At 43.6% G+C, this 27,566-nt stretch overlaps 1 protein-coding gene across 1 annotated transcript in view; it reads left to right on the top strand.

The window, feature by feature from the left end:
* The window catches only part of LOC144768499 (arf-GAP with SH3 domain, ANK repeat and PH domain-containing protein 1-like), a 1,182,076-nt gene that overhangs the window by 891,004 nt on the left and 263,506 nt on the right, over positions 1-27,566 (top strand). The window contains exons 20-21 of the mRNA XM_078652209.1: positions 19,256-19,371; positions 22,493-22,560. Coding sequence (XP_078508335.1) covers positions 19,256-19,371; positions 22,493-22,560 — 184 coding nt within the window. The remainder of the gene's footprint in view (positions 1-19,255; positions 19,372-22,492; positions 22,561-27,566) is intronic.

Genomic DNA, 27,566 nt, shown 5'->3' with positions numbered 1-27,566 from the left:
CACGTTGGTACTCTATTATAACTGGTGCGGGTTCAGTTTACCACCTTTCCAACTTTACTATTTAGTTCTTCAGTGCCATTTTGCATACCACTGGTACCACTGTGATGCCTGACTTGCCATACCAGAGCGTGACCAGGCAGAGCCCACATCCATCATTCCGCAGGGTATTCCTCTGGACCCCACTGACATTCAGACACTCTCTACTACAAGCTGAGTGTGGAGGAAGCTCCTTCACCTGCTTGGGGGTAGCCTCCTTTATTATCCCGCTTTGCCACTGGCCGATAAACAATCACGGGAGAGGTTAGTGCAACTAACATTGTCAAACTCAGTTTTGCACGCGTTTGGAGACCGCTTCCCGGATGGTAATGTCCTTTCACACGCAGATGATGCTCGGTTTGCCAACACTTCCCCCTAGGCCATTTTATATTGCGGTGTGTCCACAGTGCCCTGCATTTGCAATTCTCTTCATACCCACTGGCCCGATGAGTTCCATCCCTTGAGAATGGCAATAACAGACCCTGACAGAGGACCCCTGGTCTCCGAATTATACCACGCTTGTGTAGCACAGTTGCTGGCCCGAGATGCGAGGCTTAGGGAGGTTGAAGCACGAACTGGGTCAACCCCTTCCTGGCAAAGTCTGGTACTACTGCTGCAACCAAACCAAGCTCATATCGCCTAACCACTGACACAAACTTATACATTACAAATTTATCAGGCGTACATACACCACACCGAGTACCCTGGCTAAAATTGACACCTCTAGGCCATCCAATTGCCTGGAGTGCCAGGTCACCAACACTGACTTTGCAAGCTTGACATGATCTTGCGGTCCTGTGGGTGCAGTCTTTAATCAACTCCCACTAATGATTATGGCTGACTTAGCACTAGACATGCTTTTAGCATTGCTGGAATATGTGGCAGTTAAAGCATGTGGAGTCCATAGGGGTCCAAAGCATGGCTGACAATGCCCCTCTATTCCTGTCTGGTTGAAAAGGTTGACATACTGTGATACCACCAGCAAGATTTATAGCATGCTACAACCCCCTCACATCCCGACCAAGAGACATTTGGCAGCCACTCCGTGACTACCTTTTATTACAGAAAAGCCGAGACTCGGACTGAACGAGATGATACTTTCCTCGTTACCTCTACTACCTTATATTTCTTATTGATCTTCTTAAGGACTAACCATAGTTGTTATTTCCTATGATGAGCTCAATTGAAGCTTCTCTCACTGCCTAATGTATTAAATACCTTGCTATTCTGTATAAGCCAATGTAACTTCCTCTCTGAATGGCCCTTCACGCAACTATGTAATAGTCAACTATTTCTCTAAATGCGCCCACAAAGTGGGTGTTTATGTTGTTTATTTTTGTACTAATTTGAAAAATGATTAAGAAAAACACAAAAAAAAGAAAACAATCATGGCAACTGAATTTTATGGTCTATGTCCACCCTCTCTATTCACTTTGCTGACAGCAATTTGTACATCAAAATAGCACTTTATTCTTTGGTGCTACTCTGTTCCATTCTCTAATGACTCATCAGAATATTTATTTCACCTCTCCTGTGCGATGACTCACCATATAAGCTGGTCGGAAGCACTGTAACTAACATTACTGAAAATTATGCCTATCTGCTGGTAGAAGTGATGGTACAAAAAGCCCATAACATATCACTAACCTCTTAATGCCTAACAAAACCACTATATAAAGCAAAGTGAAAGCTTTCCATCACTGATCTACCAGCTTGTCCGTCTTATCCATTAGCTCTCACATTTCATGATGCCTCCATGGAAAAAGGAATACTTCACAAATTCATGCATCCACAGACCAAAATTGGACACCATTGCCTGTTAATAAATCTTAATATAGTCCCACTCACTTAGATATGTTATGAAGTACAACTAAAGCAACTTTAATGTCCATTTTTTCACAATATGTATCTTCTGCTTCCTGGAACAGTAAACTACTACAACTAAAAAAATCACTGCTTGTCTTCCAAAGTATTAATTGATCTCACAATGTCAAGCCCAATTTTCTTGCATTGTAATTCTTGCACCTCAACCTCGCCAAAAACATTTTTGGCATAAAACCGTTAACTGAATGCACTACGTCAGACTTTATTGGCCACACCCAGACACACCCAAATAATTCCAACTGATTACGTACCTTTGTAAGGAGTCCGCCTAGGACCACAAGGGTCATACTACACATTATCACAAGACATTGAAGGTGCCAACTATGTTTCAAGGGAACCTGTGAGTGAGGTGAAGAATGGGGTGTTGGATCATGTGGAGTTTGCCAGTGGAAGGGTGATATGCGAAATAAGAAAGAAATAGCATGCTGGCAATTAGAAAAGACTGTAAAAACTGCCCCAGGAAATGTGCGTAAGTCAAGCACTTTGCCATTGCTAAAGAGGAGTTGACAGTAGGTCCTCATAGTTGAGATTTGTTATATGGTTCTAGAATGCTTTTGATATTTAGAGGAAAACAATACTTTTTGCTCAGAAGTCTTCTTGACTGGAGTTTAAACAAGGGGAGAGTGGGAAATGTGTATATATATATATATTCATTGAAAAAACCATAGGTTTCACACCAGTTATAGTTAGCTGGAAATGTTACTGACATAAAACCATTGAAATTCCCACGTTATAGTTAGTTGGACTCACTATAACTTGCGTGACTGCAATGCACTGCTGATGACGTCACATATTACATCACTCATGACATGGTCCGTGACATCACTCATGACATCACTGATGACACCATCCAGTGAATGTGTGTCTTTCTGAATAATAAATATGTTTTATATATGTATATGTAAAGGTCGATGGAAGAATAAATGTTTAAATAAGTGTCTAAATGGATGTTTTTTTATAAAAAATTGATTGGTTAACTGGCTTATTAAGTGTATCTTAGTGAATACATATATTAGCGAGTAATGTTTAAATATTTAAATATATGTATCAGTGTTTCACTTTGTGTATCAGTGGCTGCATGGGTTGGTGAGTAGATACATGTGTGTGTATATGGGTTATTAGATGTTTTTTTTAGTATCAGTATGAGTGTCTGTATGGTTTGGTGGGGGTATTACTTAGCACCTAGATGCATCAATGACTGACTCACTGTTTGTATGTGTTTTGAAGACAGCATATGTGCAGGACTGTATGGGTGGATAAGTGTGTATATGTGTGTGTTAGTGAGTGAATGACTGTCTCACTAGTGTCTTTATCAGTAACTACATATGTTTTAATCTAGTATATGTGAGTATTGATGTATATAAGTGAGTATATATGAGAGTGAGAGATTGTAAGTGTTCCTGTTTAAATAGTATGTGTTTCTATAAGTGATTGTTTAAGAGAGTAAGTATGTGTAAGTTTCCTTAGAAGTAAGGTGGTAGTGTGGGTATGTGTATATAGATGGTGGAATTAATGAATTGGTTGTTGTAACTGGTATGGGTATCTCCATTTTTTTGAAAATTTTTGTTTCTATTTTTGAATATGTGTTTCAAGGGTTACATTACACTGAAAGGAGGTCTGTCACTCTGTCACAAGGATGGTGTCATCAGTGATGTCATGAGTGATATCACTGACCATGTCATGAGTGATGTAATATGTGACGTCATCAGCAGTGCATTGCAGTCGCGCAAGTTATAGTGAGTCCAACTAACTTTAACGTGGGAATTTCAATGGTTTTATGTCAGTAAAATTTCCAGCTAACTATAACTGGTGTGAAACCTATGGCTTTTTCAGTGAATTTAATAGGTTTTTTAAATGCTAATTCCTAACTATAACTGGTGTGAAACCTATGGTTTTTTCACTGATTTTCAAAGGTTTTTTAATAGCAAATTTCTATAGCTATGAAATATAATATTTTTTATAATGAATCCTATATTGTATATTTATGTAATACTATTTTTTTATGTATATTCATGTTTTTTTTGTAATTTAATTTTTTTTGCCTTGGAGCGCGTACCGGTTAGCGCACCGGTAAGCACAGTCTTCCGGCGCGCCCCGGTGCGCGTACCGGTGAACTTCCCGTTAGCGCCATTGCCGCGGACGAAAACATCATCGTGACGTATCGCGTAGCCGCGCGATGCGTCTTATGACGCACGGCGTAAGCGCACCCGGAAGCGCCCGAGCGCATACGATCGCGCTACGTGAGCGCGTCGGGTCATGTGACCTGAAAATAAAAATTTTCATTGGTTCAGAACAGTTTTTTTTCCAAATGATAAAAGCCCCCACCTTTTTTCCTCATTCTCACTTTGTACTTTGACTGAGGAAGACCTGTTTCTAGTACATGAGAAATGGCTACAGTAGCAGCAGCAGCAGGAGCATCTCAACCACCACCACCACCACCACCACCACCACCACCACAAGGACCACCACAACACCACAGTGGTGGTGAAGAAGAAGAGGAGGAGAGGCAGTTCCTGCCTGAAGATAATACCCCTATAAACCGAAGGAGCACATTGTGTGGGAGTTTTTTAAAATCCCACGGGGACTAAAGAAAGTCAATGCGCCAAAAGTGACATGTTTGATCTGTGGCACTGTGCTTTCCAGGGGTAACCCTGCAAAAAAGTATTCATTTGGCAACAATACTATGATTCGCCATATGTAACGCAGGCACCCCAACAACTATGCTGCGGCAGAGGTCAGAGAACTGACCAGAAACCCTCCCCAATCTTCTCCCAGCACCTCCAAAAGCAAACAACCCACTCCATCGGGTCCAGAGACAAGGGAGATGGTCCCAAATATCCAACCCCAGTTTGGATATTTTAAAATAGTTTGTATATTATGCGGGACTACAATTTGCTATGGAGAGCAAAGTATCAAATTGATCAACCGTGCTGGAGACAACCACAACTGCAGAAAGAAACCTTAATTTTTTCCTGATTTTTTTTTGCTCCAGTTGAGCCGTTCACAATTCCCTGTTTTTTGTTTGTCCCCATAAAAATTAAAAAAATATAAAAAATTGTTCATAAAAGCCAAAAAACGTAAAAAATGTTCAAAAAACAATAAAAAAAATATAAAACAACAAAAAGAATTAAAAAAACAGTTCTTTTTAGAACTACCTCCAATTTATAAAAAAATGCTACATTTTTAAAAAACTCTGTCATTCTTTTTTCTCCAGGGTACGCTTCCCGGTGCGCATACCGGGCGCTCCCCCCGTGAAAACCCTGCCCCCTTTTGGTCATTTCCCCCTTTGTTTTTGCCACCTCTTGTGTCTCGACCCTACCGAGACACAAGATGGCGGCCGCTCCGGACTGTATGGAATGTTGACAGACACCCGAGAGCCAATCAGCTTTCCGCTCGCGAACTCGCGTAGCGCGCTGGTGCGCGCCCCGGTGCGCGTACCGGGGCGCGCTTATAGATATATATATTTTTTTTAACCTATATTACTCAAAATCCACTGGAGCACATATCTTGAGACATAGCAAAGGCACATCGGGCTACCAGTCCCTACAATTTTGCCAAGTTTGGTGGAAATTCATTCAGCCGTTCGGGCTAAAAGTGAGTCCAACCGCCCTATGGAAATTAACATGGGGAAAACACGTTTTGGGACCCCCCTTTTATCTCGGCCCCCCGCTTGACGAATCCCCCCGAAACTTTCAGGGAAGGAGCGGAGCGCAGCGAGGCACATTTAAGGAAAATTACAGGCAGATCCCTCAATCGGCGCCAAAGTTATTCCCAATAGAATGTTGCGGATTTCCTATGGAAAACAATCCTAACTATAACTACCTACTGGCGACCGCCAGTAGGTAATATATATATATATATATATATCCAACATTTGCAGAGTCCCAATTTGAAAGAGCCACACGGAAAATCATCTTAACCGTCAATTTAATGGCAGCATGCTGACAGCAATTCATTTATGAAAGGCAAACAAGTTCAAAACATCAGTATAGCCAGACGCGTTTCAGGAGGTAAATCCTTTCATCAGTGGCTTTCAGGAAGGCGAGGAGAAAGCGTTCTTTGGCGCAGCAAGTTCTTAAGTGCCCCACTCCCGCCCTCATGGGCGTGGCCTCACGGCGTTCTGGGAGTTGAAGTCCGCGCCATTACAAACCTCAGTGGGTGCAATATCTCCAAACCACAATGTCCATATATTAAAGGCACCCTTCAAAAAGTATTCTGCCCTGCTTTATTGCTGTCACTGACAGGCGAACAGACACGTTCTGCAAAATGCCTGCTCAATTCCGTTCCGCTCAATGCTTCACTGGTAGTGCCGCTGCGGACCCACTGTCACGAAGGGTAGCACGTGGTGAGCTCTTTGCACGACCCGGGAAGGCCGTTATAAATCCAACATTTGCAGAGTCCCAATTTGAAAGAGCCACACGGAAAATCATCTTAACCGTCAATTTAATGGCAGCATGCTGACAGCAATTCATTTATGAAAGGCAAACAAGTTCAAACCATCAGTATAGCCAGACGCGTTTCAGGAGGTAAATCCTTTCATCAGTGGCTTTCAGGAAGGCGAGGAGAAAGCGTTCTTTGGCGCAGCCAGTTCTTAAGTGCCCCACTCCCGCCCTCATGGGCGTGGCCTCACGGCGTTCTGGGAGTTGAAGTCCGCGCCATTACAAACCTCAGTGGGTGCAATATCTCCAAACCACAATGTCCATATATTAAAGGCACCCTTCAAAAAGTATTCTGCCCTGCTTTATTGCTGTCACTGACAGGCGAACAGACACGTTCTGCAAAATGCCTGCTCAATTCCGTTCCGCTCAATGCTTCACTGGTAGTGCCGCTGCGGACCCACTGTCACGAAGGGTAGCACGTGGTGAGCTCTTTGCACGACCCGGGAAGGCCGTTATAAATCCAACATTTGCAGAGTCCCAATTTGAAAGAGCCATACGGAAAATCATCTTAACCGTCAATTTAATGGCAGCATGCTGACAGCAATTCATTTATGAAAGGCAAACAAGTTCAAACCATCAGTATAGCCAGACGCGTTTCAGGAGGTAAATCCTTTCATCAGTGGCTTTCAGGAAGGCGAGGAGAAAGCGTTCTTTGGCGCAGCCAGTTCTTAAGTGCCCCACTCCCGCCCTCATGGGCGTGGCCTCACGGCGTTTGGGAGTTGAAGTCCGCGCCATTACAAACCTCAGTGGGTGCAATATCTCCAAACCACAATGTCCATATATTAAAGGCACCCTTCAAAAAGTATTCTGCCCTGCTTTATTGCTGTCACTGACAGGCGAACAGACACGTTCTGCAAAATGCCTGCTCAATTCCGTTCCGCTCAATGCTTCACTGGTAGTGCCGCTGCGGACCCACTGTCACGAAGGGTAGCACGTGGTGAGCTCTTTGCACGACCCGGGAAGGCCGTTATAAATCCAACATTTGCAGAGTCCCAATTTGAAAGAGCCACACGGAAAATCATCTTAACCGTCAATTTAATGGCAGCATGCTGACAGCAATTCATTTATGAAAGGCAAACAAGTTCAAACCATCAGTATAGCCAGACGCGTTTCAGGAGGTAAATCCTTTCATCAGTGGCTTTCAGGAAGGCGAGGAGAAAGCGTTCTTTGGCGCAGCCAGTTCTTAAGTGCCCCACTCCCGCCCTCATGGGCGTGGCCTCACGGCGTTCTGGGAGTTGAAGTCCGCGCCATTACAAACCTCAGTGGGTGCAATATCTCCAAACCACAATGTCCATATATTAAAGGCACCCTTCAAAAAGTATTCTGCCCTGCTTTATTGCTGTCACTGACAGGCGAACAGACACGTTCTGCAAAATGCCTGCTCAATTCCGTTCCGCTCAATGCTTCACTGGTAGTGCCGCTGCGGACCCACTGTCACGAAGGGTAGCACGTGGTGAGCTCTTTGCACGACCCGGGAAGGCCGTTATAAATCCAACATTTGCAGAGTCCCAATTTGAAAGAGCCATACGGAAAATCATCTTAACCGTCAATTTAATGGCAGCATGCTGACAGCAATTCATTTATGAAAGGCAAACAAGTTCAAACTATCAGTATAGCCAGACGCGTTTCAGGAGGTAAATCCTTTCATCAGTGGCTTTCAGGAAGGCGAGGAGAAAGCGTTCTTTGGCGCAGCCAGTTCTTAAGTGCCCCACTCCCGCCCTCATGGGCGTGGCCTCACGGCGTTTGGGAGTTGAAGTCCGCGCCATTACAAACCTCAGTGGGTGCAATATCTCCAAACCACAATGTCCATATATTAAAGGCACCCTTCAAAAAGTATTCTGCCCTGCTTTATTGCTGTCACTGACAGGCGAACAGACACGTTCTGCAAAATGCCTGCTCAATTCCGTTCCGCTCAATGCTTCACTGGTAGTGCCGCTGCGGACCCACTGTCACGAAGGGTAGCACGTGGTGAGCTCTTTGCACGACCCGGGAAGGCCGTTATAAATCCAACATTTGTGTATATATATATATACATATATATCTCACTCTTCCCCTGTTTAAACTCCACAGGGAAGAAGATGGATGTGTAACGGTGATGTTGACTGCAAAACTATGTGCACATGCAGGATTAGCTGCTTGCAAAGAAGAACACAAATCACAGAGAAATTGTGATGTGAAGCAACCAAACTCATTTGGCCAGTGCCCCAAGATCACTCCAAAGGTGAATGGCTGCCCTTTTACTTTTACTATAGGCAGTGGTGCATCGATCAATATCATGCCTGCAGAAAAATACAACAAACTGTCTCCGATTCCAAGGCTAACACCATCGAAAACAAAGGAATACACATAGTCTGTTTCTACGCCATTGCAAAGTGAAGGGTCATTTGTAGTGACCAGGAGGCATAGGAAAACTATCCTCCAAGCACCAATTCATGTCCTCCAAGGTACTTCATTGAGTGAATGTCTATTCAGTTTCAGCACTGCTACTGACATGGGACTGATATCCATCAATTACAACCTCAATGCACATTCTGAAAAAGTAAATCAATTCCTGTCGTTATTCCATTGACTAGGGAAACTTAAGACAATGAAGGTGCAACTTCACATTAATGAGTACATTCATTCTGTTGCTCAGAGATACAGTCAGATTGCTTTTATTTACTGGAGGCCATTGGGAAAGAATTAGAAACATTATTAAAGCATGACATAATCGAGCTCTCTCCTGGTCCAACTCCATGGGTTTCGCCCATATTGGTAGTGCCAAAAAAGGACAGTGGAGGTGCAGTGTACATTTATGTTGATATACGCGAGGTCATCAAAGCAATTGAGAGAGAAAGACATCCAGGTCCACACATAGTGGACATGATTACACTGCTGAATTACACCAAAGTCTTCTCTCGTTTTGATTTGAACTAAGGATACCACCAACTTGAACTGGAAAAGTACTGTAGGTACAGTACTACTTTTTCAACTCAAGTTGGTTTGTTCAGATGCAAAAGACTTACCTTTGGTGTGTTGTCGGCTGCAGAAATCTTTCAGGATGTAGTTCGTCGAGTAATTCAATCTGCCACACATGCTTTTAACTACAGTGATGATATACTAGTGTTTGGAGTGGAGTCACATGAAAGAAACATGACAAAGCTCTTACAAAGTATAGAGTTTGCTCACTGAGGCAGGTCTCACGTTAAATGCAGAAAAGTGTGGACTTCACAAAACTAAACTCAAATTCTTTGGCCATATTTTCTCTAAAGGGGGAATGACTCCTGACCCAGAAAAAGTAAAAGCATTGTCATCCACTTGTCCTCCGCAAGATGTAACCATGCTGCAATCCTTCTTAGATATAGTCAGCTATTGCTCCAGATACATTTGTGACTTTGCCATGGTGAGTAACCCATTAAGAGAGTTGACAAAGAAGAATGTTCCCTTTGAGTGGTCCTCCTAATGTGACCGAAGCCTCAAGAAAATCAAGCACAAAATTGAAAATACAACTGAAATTGCCTATCTCAGACTTAACGTGCCTGTTCTCAGCAGAAATAGAGAGCCTGGCTGTAGTATGGGCTTGTGAACATTTTCATGTGTTTCCGTAGGGAACGCTTTTTACCCTTGTCACTGAACACCAGGTATTGCTCACCATTTTTGGATATCCAAAAGCCTATAAATGTCCCCTTACATCAAGAGGTGGGGGGTTGAGATTTCAAGAGTATGATTACACTGTTGCGCATAAGCCAAGGTAAGGATCAAAACCCTTCAGATTACTTGTTACGAGTGCTGTTACAGCGTTACAGTGCAAAGTCTAAAGCGGCTGAAGCATATATCAATTTCTTGGTGAAGTCCAGCACCCCTGCCGCGCTATCCATTGAGAAGATCATTGCTTGCATGAACACAGACAAAGACATGCTCACCCGCAAGTATTTCATTGTAATGCAATCATGGAGAAAGCATACTCAACCTCTCACAGATGACGCTAAATATAAAAAATTCAAAAAGTGCAAGAATTTTGTCACTCAAGAAAGTATTATAATATGAGGTTCAAAAAATGTCATGCCTGAGAGCTCGAGACAAAACGTCATTGAAATGGCGCACAAAGGACATTGTGGCATTGTAGCCACCAAGAGAACCCTCCGAGACGGAGTGTGGAATCCTCGCCTTGACGAATGAGTGGAGAAGGAACTGAAAGCATGTCACCTGTGTAGCGGCTTATCTCCCAAGAGAACACAGCATCCACTAAATATGCCTGACCTTCCTAAACGAGCGTGGGAGAAAATTTCGGTTGATTTCTTCGGACCTTAAAACAATGGCCATCCTCTCATGGTAGTACTTGATGAATACTCAAGTTTTCCCTTAGTCAAAGTTTATCATCAACCATCCACAACAAGCTCATTGAGAGGATGGATGATATTTTTGCAGTGTGGGGTGTTCCCTCCATTCTCAAATCTGCAATGGTCCACCCTTCAATAGAATAAAGTTTAAGGACTTTCTTAGTCGCTTGAAAGTCAAGCATCAGAAAAGCACACCTTGCTGGCCAAAGGCAAATGGCACTGTTGAACGATTTGTGGGCACCCTAAAGAAAGTGGTTTAGCACGCTGCACTTGAAAAAATCGATCTCAAGTCAGCCTTATGTACAGGCCTTAATGCATATCAGTCAACTCGGCATTCTACAACTGATGAAAACCCGGCCACCTTGCTGTTTGAGAGAGCCATTGGAACAAAGCTACCACACTGGACCACAAGACGAGTAATAGACACTAATGATATTCGTGTCAAGGGCAATTCTTGCAAAAGTAAGATGAAGGTCTATGCAGATTAACACTAATGTGCTCAGGTCACGGTTTTCGAGGAAGGAAACAGGGTCCTAATCAAACAAAAACAGACATGCAAGTCTGATGGTTCATTAGGACATATAGTCACTGGTCAACGTCCCGGAAAGTCCATTACGAGAGACTTGACACATTTAAAGCATCTGCCTGTCAGTGCCAGACCATGGGCGGCTCCTCCGCAAAGGAGTCAGCAGGTGAAAAATAAAATTACATTCTATCATTGTTTTATTTTTCGTATGCTGGCTGAGCCAGTGTGCATAAAGAGGGGTGGGCCGGGGCCATGGGAGGGGGAGAAGGACTGGTTTATGCACTTCTAAGTGGGCATGTGTGTTTGCCAAACACACATGCTCACTTAGGTTTCTCCAACTAGGCTGTATTGAACAGCCAGGTTGGAAAAACAGCACAGACTCCCTGTCCTGAGTGGAGCGTCAAACCAGCCTGCTCAAGCCAATCCCCATGATGCTCTCATAGCATGAGAGCAGCACGGGGAATGCACAGGGAGTCTTTGATGCAAGAAGAACACCAAGGCACGACGCTGGAGGCAGCCGGCAGCTGGCAGCTGGCAGCTTCAGGTAACTTCCTTTTTTCGAATTATTATTAACCTCCCCCTTGCATCCCCTTCACCCGCCCCACCACTTTGTGTTTGTGGCGGTCACCACTGCTCCAGACCTCACGAGTGGGAAAAGTCCACCTGAGTGCCGGTCAAGCACTTCAACGACTCATTGAAGAACTCAAAAGCATATATGTTGTCCATTTTTTTACTGTGGGAGATGTAGTGTCATGTGATCATGTTCAGTAGGATCCTTGTGGTCCTAGGCGGACTCCTTACAAAGTTACATAATCAGTTGGAAGGTATTTGGGTGCTGTCAATAAAGTCTATCACATAGTGTGCTCAGTTAACGGTTGCATGCGGAAGAATAAAGACGTGTTACAGAGCTCTATGTGTGGCATGGTCATTTGCGTGCTCCAGAGCTGGGGTGGACGCGACAGCACTCACATTAGCCAACCCGTCCACATAGTCTGCAAGAAAGAGGTATTCATGCATACACATTAGAAACCAGTCAGAGTCTTGAGTAGCCTATCCAGAGCCTTTGGTGGAGAACAAAGTTAATAGAGGTATTTTCACTGTGCAGCCTATGGTCTTTACCACTAAATGTTAACAAAATAATAGCTATGTAAGACCCTTTCCGCACTATTGCAGAGTGCCTGGTTGCTCCATTGTTCCAGGCATGCGGATATACACACATCTTATATCTTTTATCTATAACAAGTGTCTGGCCTATGACCACAGGCATTTGCATTCACTGCTGATTCAGATGCAATATAAAAAACTAATAAAGTACGCCCCTCATATTCCCTTCAACATCCACTTCACTGGCATATGATTGGTTCGCTGTGATCGTTCAACTTTATTCTTAAGTGAAACCCAAGCATCTTTTTGAAGATATCAACGGGTAGATTGAGCCAGAATGCATTATTACCCCAAGATGGTGCCCCCCAATGATCACCAAGCAAAACAAATACATCATGCTAATCCACCATGCATTGAATGCCGGGTTAGGTTCCCATCCGCATTGCTGGTGAATTTAGGATTGAACTGGTGAGATGGCATTACGTTTCTCGGTTCAAGGTACATGCAGAACTAGCACACCATGCCTGGTTGGACCTGCGGCTCTGTCTCACAGCCAAAGGCTCCTACCGGGTGTCTGTCTGATGAATCAAGCCCAACCCCTAGGTGAATATCTCAGGACGAGAAAAAGATAAGATGTGTTTCTGCCCTATGGGGATCACAGTGCAGAAAATAAGTATGGATATTGTTTCCACCTCAGTGTGATAACGGACTATGACTGACTCATACAAATGAAACACATCCAAATAGGCACCATAAGGTGATTTAATGCTGTTCCCCTTTAAAATGAGTAAAGCAGAGTTAATTATGGGTAGCCCCTGTTCGCTGCGGCATGCTCATGGCCTGAACTTTGGTGCCTATGCCTGGTCTCAGACAGTGGTCGAAGTGGGGGAAAAAAAGTAGGGGAACTGTGGGCGGAGACTCTGGGGGCGGGGATAACCCAAGGATTTGATCAGTGGGCGGAGTCAGAGGTGTTGCCAGAATGTGCCAAACATCCCAATTTTTGGAATTTGTTTGGCATTTCACCGACCATTTGCAGCTTATTGTGTTATTTAATTCAACCAATGGATACACTTGATTATTTAAGGTTTTATTGGAGTTTTTGGCATTTAAATACATTAACAAAGTGGGATATATTTCCAATCAAATAATGTCCCAAATACGCTTATATGTGGAATCACAAGCCATTTGTCTCCAAGCCATGCAGTTTCTCTCATTAGCACTTCTCCTCCCTTCTTCCACAAAGCAGTTCAAACATGAATGGCAAAATATCCTAGTTTGCAAATGTTTTCTATATAATTATGGCTCTGCCATATTTACCACATAAAAATTCATCCACTGCATAATCTTACAGTTTTAACTAATCATTATGGTAGCTCAAACGGATGAAAAGTTACTAAATAACGTGACTTGAGTGGCTGCAAAGTGGACGGCCCTTTGCAAAGGTTGACTGATCACCTTTCTCACTGCTGCATTTGTATGTTATACTGATACTAATGAGGCAGAATCTTTGCAGAGACTTAACATGTGTAAAAATGTCTAAATAATAAAGTATAAGAAAATATATTGCATTATGCTGCAGCCTTTTTTGTTGCATAATTTAGTCAACACTGCGGCATAATTTTGTCCCCCATTGCTGCATAATTCCAGTGGCTCCAGAGCAGGTAGCACATGTTAAAAGTGCTTGTGCATGAAGCAGAGAGACTGTGAAGTTTGCAAACTTAGTTTGGTGTGAGTGAAAATCCTGCATTGCCGATGCTTGCTGAGTTGCAGCTACTACTGCTGAAACAAGGCCAATTGAGGTACCAATGGGTGAGGTGGACTGGTCTCGATGGGGGGGCCGGCTTTCGTGCTGGTGGCGCCCTGTGCAACAATGTTTGTTGGTGCCCCCAAGGATCGCCTACGCCTCGGAATCCATGACTAGCACACTTTAACAGTCCCCCTCAAGTCTCCATAACCACACTCTTTCTCAGATACATTTAATTTGATTTACAGCACCACTCATACCAGTGTACGGTGTCAGAGCACTTTACATCACACACACTACACAGAGACAATCATTTATACTTGTGTAAATCACTGTATTGGGAATGTTACATAAGACAAAGGACTACAAGGTGTAGAAGCCCCATGACAACCATACTGGTAGGCAGTATAGTTTAATAGCTCACTGTTCTATGTTAGGATTTTACCTTATAAACTGCAAGTAACAAAAGGATCTTTCTGACAAAAGCAGTAACTTTCTAACCTAATTAACATTATGTGCACTTTGTGATCTGCATGGTACATGTTCTTTGCAGCAGGCACATTAAAGCTCTGTGCTACCTTTCCAGGAGTCAACCCTTCCACTAGACAAAACTGCGATCTCTCTCTAGGAAGAACATTAATCACCAAAGTTATCATGACATTTTTATTGTTGCTGAAAATTGCTGGAGGCCAGGAAGGAGGCAGCAACCTCCATAATATACTTGCAAACACTACGCACCCACCCGAAATAGGCACCCAATGCGGTCACACCGTTCGCACCCCCATAACTTGTTCAAGGTTCATGTGACCTCAGTGACAGTCACAGTGACTGGATCACTGTTGCGCTAGGGTGTGCTGCTTCGTAGGCCTGCCCGCAGGACTGGAGATGAACTTCAGTATGAATTGTGATGGACAGGCCTTCAAGGTTAACCCACAATTGACACCACTAGGGCACACCTGCATGTGCTAAGACATTAGGCCTTCTAAGGTCTAGTGGTGTCTTTTAAGGTCTAGCATGAGAATATGCTCCCTTAGTAGAGTGGTCTGGTCACGAAAGCTGAACCCGGTTCCCCAGTTTCAAATTCGACAGCTCTGGCCATAGTGCCACATCCTCTCCCCCACTGAACACCATACTGCCCCACTGAGAGAAACTCGCACTGCCTTCAGCTACAACCCAATTGTGCCCGCTATAAACACTTGGATGCGGCTCAATTCAAATTATGCACTTGATAAGAGTAATATGCTGCTTAAAAAAAAGTAAAAGCAAACACTCATAGGGAATGCAAGATTAAGTAAAGCATGTGAAATGTAAGCAGAAACAACATGGTTACCTTAACGATCTCTCACTCACTATTCAGAAATCAGCGAGTGGTTTTACCAGAAAAGTTAAGGACATGACTACAGGGCCCTGAAGGGAACCGTTTCAATGTCCATTGCTTATATCCTTACAAAACGTAAGCAGTATGGTTTAAAAAGATCACATCCATAAATACAGAGCCATGGTACACATTTTGTTTTCCAATCCACCCATCAACCAGGTATTGCAATACATCCAGGAATGGTGCACTTTCCCACCTGGGGACAAACATGCTGTTTAAAGAAAGATGAGAAAACAAAAGCGCTTCACTACAAAGTCTGTAGAGTGAAGCTGATGTGTTTGGATGTGAATAAAACCAATATGGCCACTTTGCAACCACTCTGTCTTGCTTTATTTAGTTATGTATTTATTTCTCATTTTTAAAACCTTTTATTTCTCTCCATCCCAAGGCTGCATTTTGGAATAGAAAAATGTCAGAAAAAGGGCATTTCCCACAAGAGTATTTTTCTTTTTTGGATCCATTTCACAGGGAAGCAACTAAATGAAAGAAGGAAAGAGAGGTTGTGAACCGTTTCTTCAAGTCATGGTTTTCAGTAAGAGAGAAGCAAGACAGAAAGAGAGGGAATAATAGGAAGAGAGTGGGGGGCAGCTGCCAGCACAGAAAAGAAGAGGACATTGTTGGTGTCTTCGCTGGGCAGTAAGGAAGAGACCGAGTCCTTTTCCTTCTCTGCCTGTCCCCGAACGTCCACGAAAGCAAACCGAGCCTTATCTGAATGCCTTTGCTATTTCTGCTGTCCTGGGACACAGTTTTGAAAAGAAAAAGTAGGGGATCGCAATCGTTTTAATAAAAGAAGTAGGGGCATGCCGTGCCCCTCCGATCCCGCCCACTTCGACCACTGGTCTCAGATAAAGAAGGCAGTGCCAGTGAACAGTGCTTTAAGACAGCAGCTGAATTCAACACTGCGGTCAGCACAGGTAAGCGCGGTCAGGCAAGAAGCTAGAGGCGGGTAAGGGATTCGCGAATCAGTGTGCGCGTGATACCATGTCTACCCCAGGCAAGTTAGTGAATCAATGATGTGTTGTGGACAGGCAAACCTACACCTCATTGCCTCATGAATTGAAACTGTATTTCTATAGCGCAAACCAACATAAAAGGCAGCAGAGCGCCTTATGGCAAGGAATTAGTGATGCATAGACTAATAAACTAGGAACCTAAAAGCTTGAATTGAAATATATAAGCAATACTGAAAATATGCATTTTAATGCATGACCTATTTAAACTTTGAATTATTATTGTAAGACGAGTACATTGTTGCAAGCTCTTATGGTTCATTTTTAGTAGGTCTGGTTTGACAGTGCTGCTGTCTCATACCTAATCATAGAGTTGCTTTCAAATAAAAACAGGCTGGCCTTTGGCTCCACCTAGTGGACTACATACCGATCACGTCCTGCTACTGGCCCTTTACTATTCTGCCTCCTGTAGAATGAATGTTTCAATTTTAAGGCACGAGGGCCTATTTTACATCTCAAATCTACGCTGAATAATTGCACATCTAATTCTTTACCGAATACATGCATTGTATAGCGAGAGCAATTGTTATTTTTTCACCATAGCAGGGTTTTTTACTCTGTTTGGATTGAAAATATAAACCAATACTAATGGCTGTGCAGATGCTTGTAAGATTTTGCATATAAGCTCCTGATGAACTGCCTAAAGGATTTTGTAAAAGAAAGAATTTTGACAAAAATGTATCAAAGTGCTGTGAGGCTCTCCGCCATCACCCAAGCCGCAAATATAAAAGAAAGAGATGGAATATTGTGACAGCTTGGATTCTGAGGAACTGTCATGTGTACCTTAGTAGCGTAGTAAATGGGTATCGTGCAGAGTGCATAACTTGTGTCATTGGTGTGAGTAACAGGTTGTGTTTGTATGTCAATCTCACCAGAAGGAATCATTTCAAAGCTTGAAGTATACATTCACATATATTTTGAAATAATCCCCTATTAGGAATGCTGTGCATTGGCAAACGGTTATTTCCCATCTGGCGTAATGCAACGAGCCTAGCACACGGCGCGGAAAATATGCTAATTCTTGGCATTGAATTATAATAGTCATATGGGATAGAGTTTCTGACATTTGAAATACTTTAAAGTGACAGATGGTAAATCCCGAGTAAGTGGTACCTTGCAAAAATGCAAAACATTTTTGGAAAAGCGACTTCACCCAAGAACAAACAATATTTTGGAAGAAAGCGCTCGGCAGCATTTCCAGATAGTGTGTTGTCGGGCCCTGGAAATGTTATAAAAACAGTGAGGTGCTTTACAAAATATGGGGGCCAATTCACAAGGGCATTTATGAATACTCCAGAACTGAACTGAATTCTTAGGTAATAACATTTAGGGCCAGATGTAGGTAATCCCAGATTACCGATTCCTAAATACCGAATCATACTGATTCGGTATTTAAGAACTGGCAATCGGGATGTAGGTATTTTTAAATATTCAATTACCAAATCGGTAAGATTCGGTAATTACCGAATCGGTATTTACCGATTCGGTAATTGCCATTGATTCCTATGGGCTTTGAGGCCCACAGGAATCAATGTCAATTACCGAATCGGTAAATACCGATTCGGTAAAACTACCGAATTTACAAGGGGGACAGGGTGTCACTTTGACACCCTGTTGCACCCCTGATTCTGGCTTGTGTGCAATGTGACACACATACATGCCCTTAGGGCATGTATGTGTGCCACATGGCACCGGTGTACATGCACAGATGTGCATGTACACAGAAATTCACTATTTACCACCAAGTATTATTTAGTGGTAAATAATGAATTCCTAAGGGCCTGTGGCACTGTTTTCAGTGCCACCTACATCTGGATTTACAGAATCTGTAAATTTACAGATTTGGGGCTAGATGTAGGTAATTCTATTTTACCAATTCATAAATACCGAATTTTACCGATTCGGTATTTATGAATCGGTAAAATAGAAGGTGGGAGATGTAGGTAAAAATTAATTTTCAATTACCGAATCGGTAACATTCGCTATTTACCGATTCGGTAAATACCGAATCGATATTGCCCATTGATTCCTATGGGCCTTGAAGCCCATAGGAATCAATGGTCAATACCGATTCGGTATTTACTGAATCGGTAAATACCGAATCCTGCAAGGGTGCAGGGGGTGTCACTTTGACACCCTCTAGCACCCCAATTACAGGCATGTGTGCCATGTGGCACACATACATGCCCGAAGGGCATGTCTGTGTGTCACATGGCACAGGTGTGCATGCACAGATGTGCATGCACACCTGAATTCGGTATTTTACCACCCAATAGGATTGGGTGGTAAAATACAGATTCTTAAGGGCCTGTGACACTCTTAGGAGTGTCACCAACATGTGGATTTGCCGAATCGGTAAAAAATACCGATTCGGTATTTTACAGAATCGGTAAATTTACCGAATCGGTAAATTTACCGATTCTGTAAAATGATGGCTCCTACATGCCAAATCCTGAATACCGGTCGGTAACGGCCGAAATCGGCCGTTACCGACTGGTATTTTGTCTCCTACATCTGGCCCTTGGTATTTTACCAAATCGGTAATTATACTGAATATGTAACTTTACCGATTCTGTAAAGTTAGGCCCCCTACATCTCAAACTCCAACATCTGGCCCTTAATGTTCTCCTGTGAAGCAGTACTACATGATTGGCCCCATAATCTTTCAGCTAAGTCTAAATTAATGTTCTAGTGGATTTCTTTTTTTCTTACTCTTTTGACACAAAAGAAAATCTTTTCATACTAGTCTATACTCCAAATTGGTTCTTTATTGTGTAGAAGACTATGCTGATATATATTTATATTTTGAACATAGTGGAAACCTGGTGAAGCCGACAGTGACGGGGAACACGCCGCTCCACTACTGCAGCCTGTACAACAAAACCGAATGTATCAAACTCCTTCTCAAAGCCAAAGTCGACATATCCATCAGTAAGTGGGTGAAACTTGCCTTCTCCTTGCTCAGTGAGCAGTTTGTTTGTTTGTTGGGCAGTGGGCCTTACGGTACTTGTGCAGTTAACTACATTATTGATACAAATATGATATCTCAATGTGTTACCTGTCTGAGGCTGAACCATAAAACATGATCAACATATTTCTGAAGAGACCTCTCCATTGATTTGCCATTTCCCACGTGGTTTTGCTGAAATGGGACACGCTTTGCAAGCCAGCACTGACTGTATGTGTTTCTTGTGGGAATGCTGAGGCAATGTGATAACAAATTGGCCTGTGGGAAATCCTTTTGCTGTCATGTGTCCCTCTACTGTACATATGTGGTATTTGTAGAGTGTGAACCCAGCCAATAGGCAGCAGACCTCTGGACAGGGTCATAGGCAGAGATACAGTTACTGAGTGATTGAAGGCAGATCTGGGCTCCAGTGGCATAGCTAGCAATGCAGCTGCAGTAACCCTGGGGCTCAGGGGTTTGAGGAGTTCGCAGCAACCAAATTAAGGTTGCCTTTTGCTATCACACAAGGCGGTGGGGCAGGCTCATTTGTTTGTGTAGCACTTTTCACCCTAAGTGGGATTGGTATGCGCAGACATGGGTCCCTTGCTCACTGTGCCACTGGATTCAAGCTAGCCTGGCTGATGAAGGGTAATACCCAGAAACTGGTCCCAGGATGCTTGTTTCCGGTCCAGGGAGGACGTGGCTTGGCAGTTCGGTCTGAACTGTTCCCATGAGGCACAGGGTCAAGACTGATTTGCATATGGCTGGGTCTAAACTGGGGTGGCATGGTGAGCAAAAGAACGATGGATTTAGCCCAGATCTCTTGACTGGGGGTTATTGTATGATTTATTCAGCATTCCGTCGACCATTTGTTTGCGTAGCACTTTTCAGCCTAGTTGGGATGGGTATGCCAAGACATGGGTCCCTTGCTCACTGTGCCACTGGATTCAAGCTAGCCTGGCTGATGAAGGGTAATGCCCAGAAACCAGACCCAAGATGCTTGTTTCCGGTCCAGGGAGGACCTGGCTTAACAGTTCGGTCTGGACTGTTGCCATGAGGTACAGGTTCAAGACTGATTTGCATATGGCTATGTCTAAACTGGGGTGGCATGGTGATCAACAGAACAATGGAGTTAACCCAGATCTCTTGACTGGGGGTGAATGTATGATTTATTCAGCATTTCGTCCATCATTTGTTTGCGTATCACTTTATTTGTTTGTATCGGGTCCTATGGCACCCTTGCCTCTTAGATGCTGGGCTCCACGCCTGGAGGTGGAATTTACTTCATTGGGATGTAGAGTACCTTAAAGGGGTGCAACTTCATCTCTTTCCTACATTGGAGCACGGTGGAGGTAGTCCTAATGGATACAGGGATGTTGTTCCAGATTTTGGATGCAGAAACGGAGAATGCCTGTTGTCTTGTTTTTCTTTTGAACATCTTCATGTCCAATCTGGGCGTGTTCTGGCTGTGGGTGTGACAGGGTGCACCGAAGGTGATATATAACGTTATCATTCGTTCACTCCTGCTCCCAGAAGTGGCACTTTGTAGCAGTAGGTGAACAGTGCACATAGATCTCATCTAAAAATTGAGGACTCTGGACAGCAAGTTCACCACACTTAAGATCAGGCCTGAGGAGTCCTTTAAATACCATTTTAGAAGGCTTAAGATGATCTCTTCACAGAGTGTTTACCTTTATGCCACCAGAGTTTCTCAGATCTGTGAGTAGACATATTGTTTTCTCTTCTTGGTGTGATTCAGCCAGTGTCTCATCTGCTTGACTTCAAATGAATTTATCCTAGTTCTTTTCCTGATCAATTCTCCTCAGTCAAGTTTGGTATGAGAACGTCTTCCAATCAGATTGCAGTCCTTTGCAGAACTATAGGCCTGTTCCTGAATAGAGAGTTGAATCGTTTGCCTTCTATACATGGAGGTGTAGCCTGTGATCTGTGAGAGCCAGCAGTAGCTTCAAGGGTTGCTGCTCCTTCATGTTGGCCCCTCCTTCAGCTGCAACTGGAAACCTTCAGGCCTATGTACAAGATTTTATTTCTAGATGGCCTCCTGGTTGAAGTCTTCATCCTTCAGTGATAGATGATTCTACAACTTTCATCAGCTACTGTATTTTCATCTGGTGTCCTATAGTTTTTGTGAAGTATTTTGTGCCTGAATGCCTTACCTAAGCACAGGCCTCTGGTACATTTGGGCTTTGCTTGATGGATCTCCAAAGGAATGGCTCAGCCTTTTAAGGTAATTGTAGCCATGCAGGTTGTTTGAAAGACCCCCAGAAACAGCAACTGCTGCCCTTGGAAAACCCATTGGTACTCCAATGCACTAAACTCTGGATCAAAGTTCACAAATGATATTATACCTGTCTTATACTGATTTTAGGTTTTTCTAAAATGTGTGTTTGTGAATGCTGACTCGCTAGACACAAAGACCTCTCTCTCCTTCCCGCCCCAGATTAAATACTACAGAAAGAACCAGTGTGTGGGGAGTTTCTTGAACTATCAAATCTGGCTCCTGTTCCTGGAGGAATTTGAAAAGAACATACAGGACTCCCTATTACTCTATGTGCAGGATGTTACCTATCTCCTTACTTCTCTTTATCCTTTATACCTAGTGGTTTGTAGAGGAGAAGTTGTGGGCTGAGCCATCAACTATAGAACTAGGCAATCAGATTTGAGTCCCGGCACCTGCTCAACATTCTGTGATTCTGCTCAAATCACTTAGGAACTGATTTAGAGTTTGGCAGACAGGTTACTCCGTCACAAAATGACAGATATTCCATCCGCCTTACTACAAGTGGGATTGGACATAATGCACTTTAATAAGGCAGATGGGATTTCCGTCATTTGTGACGGAGTAACCTCCCCCGCCAAAATCTAAATTAAGCCCTTAATCTCCATCTGCCTGAAAAAAAAATCAATCTGATTTTATGTAATATAATCTGGTGCTTGCAGAAAATGCTCTAATGCCTTGAGCCAAGTTTGCGCTATTTAGAATGGTCAGACGGACGGACGGACGGATGGATGGATGGATGGAAGGATGGATGGATTTGATTTTGAACTCAAGCGACCGTTCCATATCTTGATTCTGTTTTCACGTAGGAAATGAGGCCGGTGAGTCAGCAATGGACATGGCCAAGAGGCAGAGGTATCCCCAATGTGAGCAGCTGGTAAGAACTGCATTTTAAATGTAGTTTTATTATGTTTAGTAATAAATGCAGTGTGCTGTAATTTCTAGTAGTAAACTGTATTACTTCACATACGTTTATGATACTTTCCTGATTTGCCAAGCAATGTATATATGGAATAAGAATGCTGGAAACAATCTAGGCATTCGTGTTGGAATTGGCCCTTTTTGCAGTGCTATCCCCAAACTTTTTGCTTCTTCCTCCTATTTTCCCAGACCTGATTTTGTTGGCATTAGAACTCTGGGCAATTTACTACTTCTAATCAGTGCTAAAGTGTATATGCTATCTGTGTAAATTATGAATTATTATCCATGACTGGCGTATTTGATTTACTGGTAAGTCCCTATAAAGTGCGCTGATTGTGCCAGAGCTTGTAAATCAAATGCTGCTAGTGGGCTTGTAGCACTGGTTGTGCCACCACATGAGTCACCCTGTAAATGTGTCTCAGACCTGCCACTGTAGTGTCTGCATCATCAGTTGTTAACTGCCATGTTTACCTGGTGTTAGAAATGGGGTTTCTGGTTAACTAGGGTAAGCACCTAAGCCAGGCAGAACCCTCCACTATAGTTAGGGTAAAGGAGTTACATACCCAAGATATCCCCTACTCACCACCTTGGTAGCTTGGCAGAGCAGTCAGGCTTATCCCAGAGGCAATATGTAAAGCGTTTGTGCAACACATACACACCAGTGACACACTAGGCACACCACAAAAAGTGCACTGAAGCCAGCACATGTATTTTGCACTTAAATCACTTTGTATATTAAAAAAAAGAGCGTTGTCAATTAGGTAAACATAACTACTTTCAGTGCACTGTAGCCAGTACACTCACTTTCCACATAAATCACTTTGTTAAATAAATTAATTCAGGGTTATCTGCCCAGGCCTTGAAGCAGGGACCTGCAATCCAGTTGGGCGTGTGGGCAAATTACCAGTCGGTCGGAACCCTGCCGATCCTAGCAATGCAGTCTGGGTGGATGCCAAGTAACTCTGGTTTGCCACCATGTGCTATCATCCCTATCTGGTGGCTTGATCGTGCCCCTTTCTCTCAGCTCCTACTGGGGGCACCACTGTGAGGGCATGAATATGCCAGGCGGAGGCATTCAACTGGTCCCCTGGCCGGGAACAGCAGATTCCTCAGGTCGGCAGCCCTGCTCAACGGTAGGGGAGGTTCAAGGGGTTTGCTTTCCCTGTAGTGTGTCGGCGAAGCTCCTGTTTGCTGGAGCATAATCCTTGTTGTTCTCGGGGCAGGGCCCAGACCAGCCCCCTGCTGGGTGGGGCTGTGATGAGTCATGGATTCTCTTCCTCACATCAAGAGGTTGTTTAGCAACGCCTAGGGCCCTGCGGCGTTGGTGGAGTGGCGGCACAGGTATCTCGGGTATATCTTGCGCAGCAGAAATATATTGGCTTCAGACTCGGGCCCAAGGCGGTGTATGGGTGGCGCCCCAGGCAGGTTGCTCCATCCTGATGTCATGCAACAGGGAGCCCACCGGGCTCTCAGGCAGTAAAGCACACAGCGCTGTAATAGAGCCAAACGCACAGCACTCTGGCAGAAGTAAAGTACTCAGCGCGCATGCAAAGCACACGAAGCTCCACGAAAGTAACGGTTTCTGAGCAAAGCACTCAGAGCTCTGCCAAAGTAAAGCTTGTAGAGCACAGGATATGGAAACTTTGATATCCCCGAGTTTCCCAGAACAGGAGGCCAGCACACCCAGGTCCTTGGAGATTTCTTCTCAAGCAGGATACCACAGCAGGGCAAAAAGAGTCAGTCCATTTCATCTTCCCCAGACAGAAGCAACACTGCAGGCCAACCCACCCCTCACATAGAAAAGGCAAAGCTCCTCACACAGTCCTTCCGTTCTTCTTCTTGGCAGGGTCCTCTTGTTCCTTGAAGTAATCTAAAGTCCTGGAGTTTTAGGTCCAATACTTGTAACTCATTTTGTCATTGTTCTCTTTGTGGCAAGGGTCTCTGAACCCAGTCCAAACCAGTTCTGTTCTCTCTGGTCCAGCATGACCACAGGTGGTGGGTACCACATTGTGTAAAGGAGACACAGCATATTCAGGTGCAAGTGAAGCTCCTCCCACCACTCCAAATGTAGCCAAGGACTATTCAGCCCAGCTATGAGTCACCCAGGAAAGGCAGAACACACCTCAATCCCCCCTCACCTTGTGGCTGTCTACAGTGAATGCAACTCCCCAACTCCTGTCACTCCAAAACCAGACAGTCAATACACAAACAACATAGACACACAGAATGGTTTAACAATAAAAATGCCTACTTTCTAAAAAGAGGCATTTTCAAACACAGATGTGCTATTAAATTCTGAGTTTAGAGAGCCTAAACGTTATTTCTCTGTCCTGTCCCAATGGTAAGTTATACTTGTAAGATGTTACAAAGTAACTCCAATGTGAGTCTATGGGATGGATAGCCTTTCAATAGTAAAAAACGAAATTAGCAGTATTTCACTATCAGAGCATGTTACACACACTAGTGCATGTCCTACCTTTCACACACTACACCCTGCCCATGGGGGTACCTTGGGCCTACCTTAGGGGTGCCTTACATGTAAGAAAAAGGAAGGTTGGGGACTGACAAGTGGGTGCCCTTGCCATTGTGCAACATTCCGTCCATCATCTTGTTTGTTTTGCCCTTGCCAGGTCGACATGGCAGTTTAAAACTGCGCACGCAGGTCATCCGATATCTTTACAGGGCTACTCATGTGGGTGGCACAACACAATCAGTGCTGCAGGCCCCCTAGCACCATTTGATTTACAGGCCCTCGGCACACCCAGTAACTGTACTAGGGGCTTACCAGTAAATTAAATATGCCAATCATGGCTAACCAATCACAATAACAATGTATACAGGGAGCTCTTGCACATAGACACGGATTAGCAATGGCAAAGTGCCAAAAGCATCTAAGCAAGCAAAACAGAAATCCAAGTGAGTCCCAAAAAAGTAGGGCCTTAGCTTCTTCAGTACCCAGACCACAGCAAAAGCTTCTCGCACAAATACAATCCACCTCTGTTCCCTGGTAAGTAGCCTCCAACTGATGAAAGCTACATGTTGGTCCAAGCCCTCTTTGTTCAATTGTGGGAGAACTGCACTTACACCATGCCTGAAGCATCTGTCTGCACAACAAACTCTTGTGAGAAATTGGGTGCCTTAGATTGCTTTTAGTATTGAATGCTCATAGCAGATGAAGGATTGAATGCGAGGAAAATTGATTTACTTTTCATATGTATATCATTTATTCGAGCGGAAGCACTTTCTACATGGTGAAATGATACCTCAGACAGCCAATAACTTGCTGTGAGAGAGAAGGTCTCCCCTGAACAGAGCCTACTTGTCTATTTTAAAGAATGAGAAAGAACAGGCCTTGCAGACAGGTGCACTGTCAAGACAGGCCTAATAAAAATAAATTGTATTTATTTTTACTCCAATGGCTCTGACAAGCAAGATTAATTGATTTGCACCTCTATGCCTATATACTGATGGTTTAAATAAGACTTTCCAGAAATATTGCATAATTGAGAGTTAAAGCATGTCTTCAAAAGGTCTTGCTTAGCTGTATGTAGTATCGCTCATTACCTCATCATGAAGGCTTGCATGTAAGTAGTTTCTGGTACAATGATGCATTTATTATTGCATGAGTATCAATAGAGCAATGCAAACAGAAGGTTTGAAGCTGCCACCTCTTCTTCGGGTGCCAGCACCAAATAATCATTAAAGAGAAATGAAAGCTGTTACTGCCAGTATCTGCACTTTATCTCAGGTACTAGTGTCTGGCAAACAAGCAATGATTCCAATAATTCTAACCACTGGCAAGCACTTGGGGTAGTATTCCAACCCAAGATTCTTTAGCCTAAGATGCCACCTTAGTTAGGACTCAACTATATGTAAATCAGTCTTGACCCTGCTCCAATAGGAACCATCCAGCTAAAACTGCCAAGCCGGATTCTTCCTGAACCAAAACACAGGCAGCCTAGTGTCTGGTAAAGACATTGCTTCACAAAATACATTCCCAACATGCTGCCATTTCCTTTCCTTGTGGAAGTACAGCTAATAGGATTAGGGCTCATGAAGTAACAAAGGTTGATAAAGCATAACAGTGAGTAGCCAGATAACAGCTTGAAAATAGGCTGACTTCTGCAGAAACAAATTGTGCATTGACTAAAAAAGAATGGAATGCTATATGCATGTAAAGAGCAATCATCTTAAGAAAAACATCTTAGCCTATTCTCTGCCATACAAACTGATAATTGTTAAGCCCAAAATTGCGAGTACAACATATAGAAACCTCTACCTCAAGCAGAAGGCTTGAGCTGCAAATTGTACTCCGATCATAAGACTGAACAAGCATTGGCATAGCCAATAGGTCTCGCCTTTGGGACCTTATAAGTGTTTAGCCATGCAACAGTTGATGTTGTTGCACCAAGGATATTGTGCTGCATAAATAAATACTTATAAGGTCCCAAAAGTGAGACCTGGGCTCAGCGAGACCTACAAAACTGTGTAAAGCATTGGATTGTAGTTCACATGCTTCAAGCCACACCCATAAGCACATAGGTCACACCCCACTGAGAGATCCCTCCCCTCCATTTTCATTCCACTTAAAGCACTGTGGTCCCCAACAGGCTTTTGCTCACAGACAGCTAAAAGCGGTCTTGTAGAAGAGACCTTAAAATTGTGATGATGGAAAACTATGGAGTCCTTGGAGTCGAATCTAAAACGTGTAGCAGAAAGGAAGAGCAACCACTTTGCTACTCTTCGGCACTTGACTCAATGTGCAGCATCTCTGGGCAGGCAGGAGCATAGCTGGTGGTGTGTGTCAAAGGGAGAGGCATGCACTTTGGTGAAAGAAAGCAGAGGGGCCTGACTCCTCCACTGGGACACCCAGGCTACGACTGTAGAACCTGGGGGTCTTGGTAACACTGTGCGTCTCTAAAAGTGGAGCTGCAGTATTTGTTTCCCATCAAAGTTATGCAG

Source organism: Lissotriton helveticus, chromosome 7 (assembly GCF_964261635.1).
Source record: "Lissotriton helveticus chromosome 7, aLisHel1.1, whole genome shotgun sequence".
NCBI classification, from domain to species: domain Eukaryota; kingdom Metazoa; phylum Chordata; class Amphibia; order Caudata; family Salamandridae; genus Lissotriton; species Lissotriton helveticus.
This window is presented reverse-complemented; position numbering and strand designations above follow the sequence as displayed.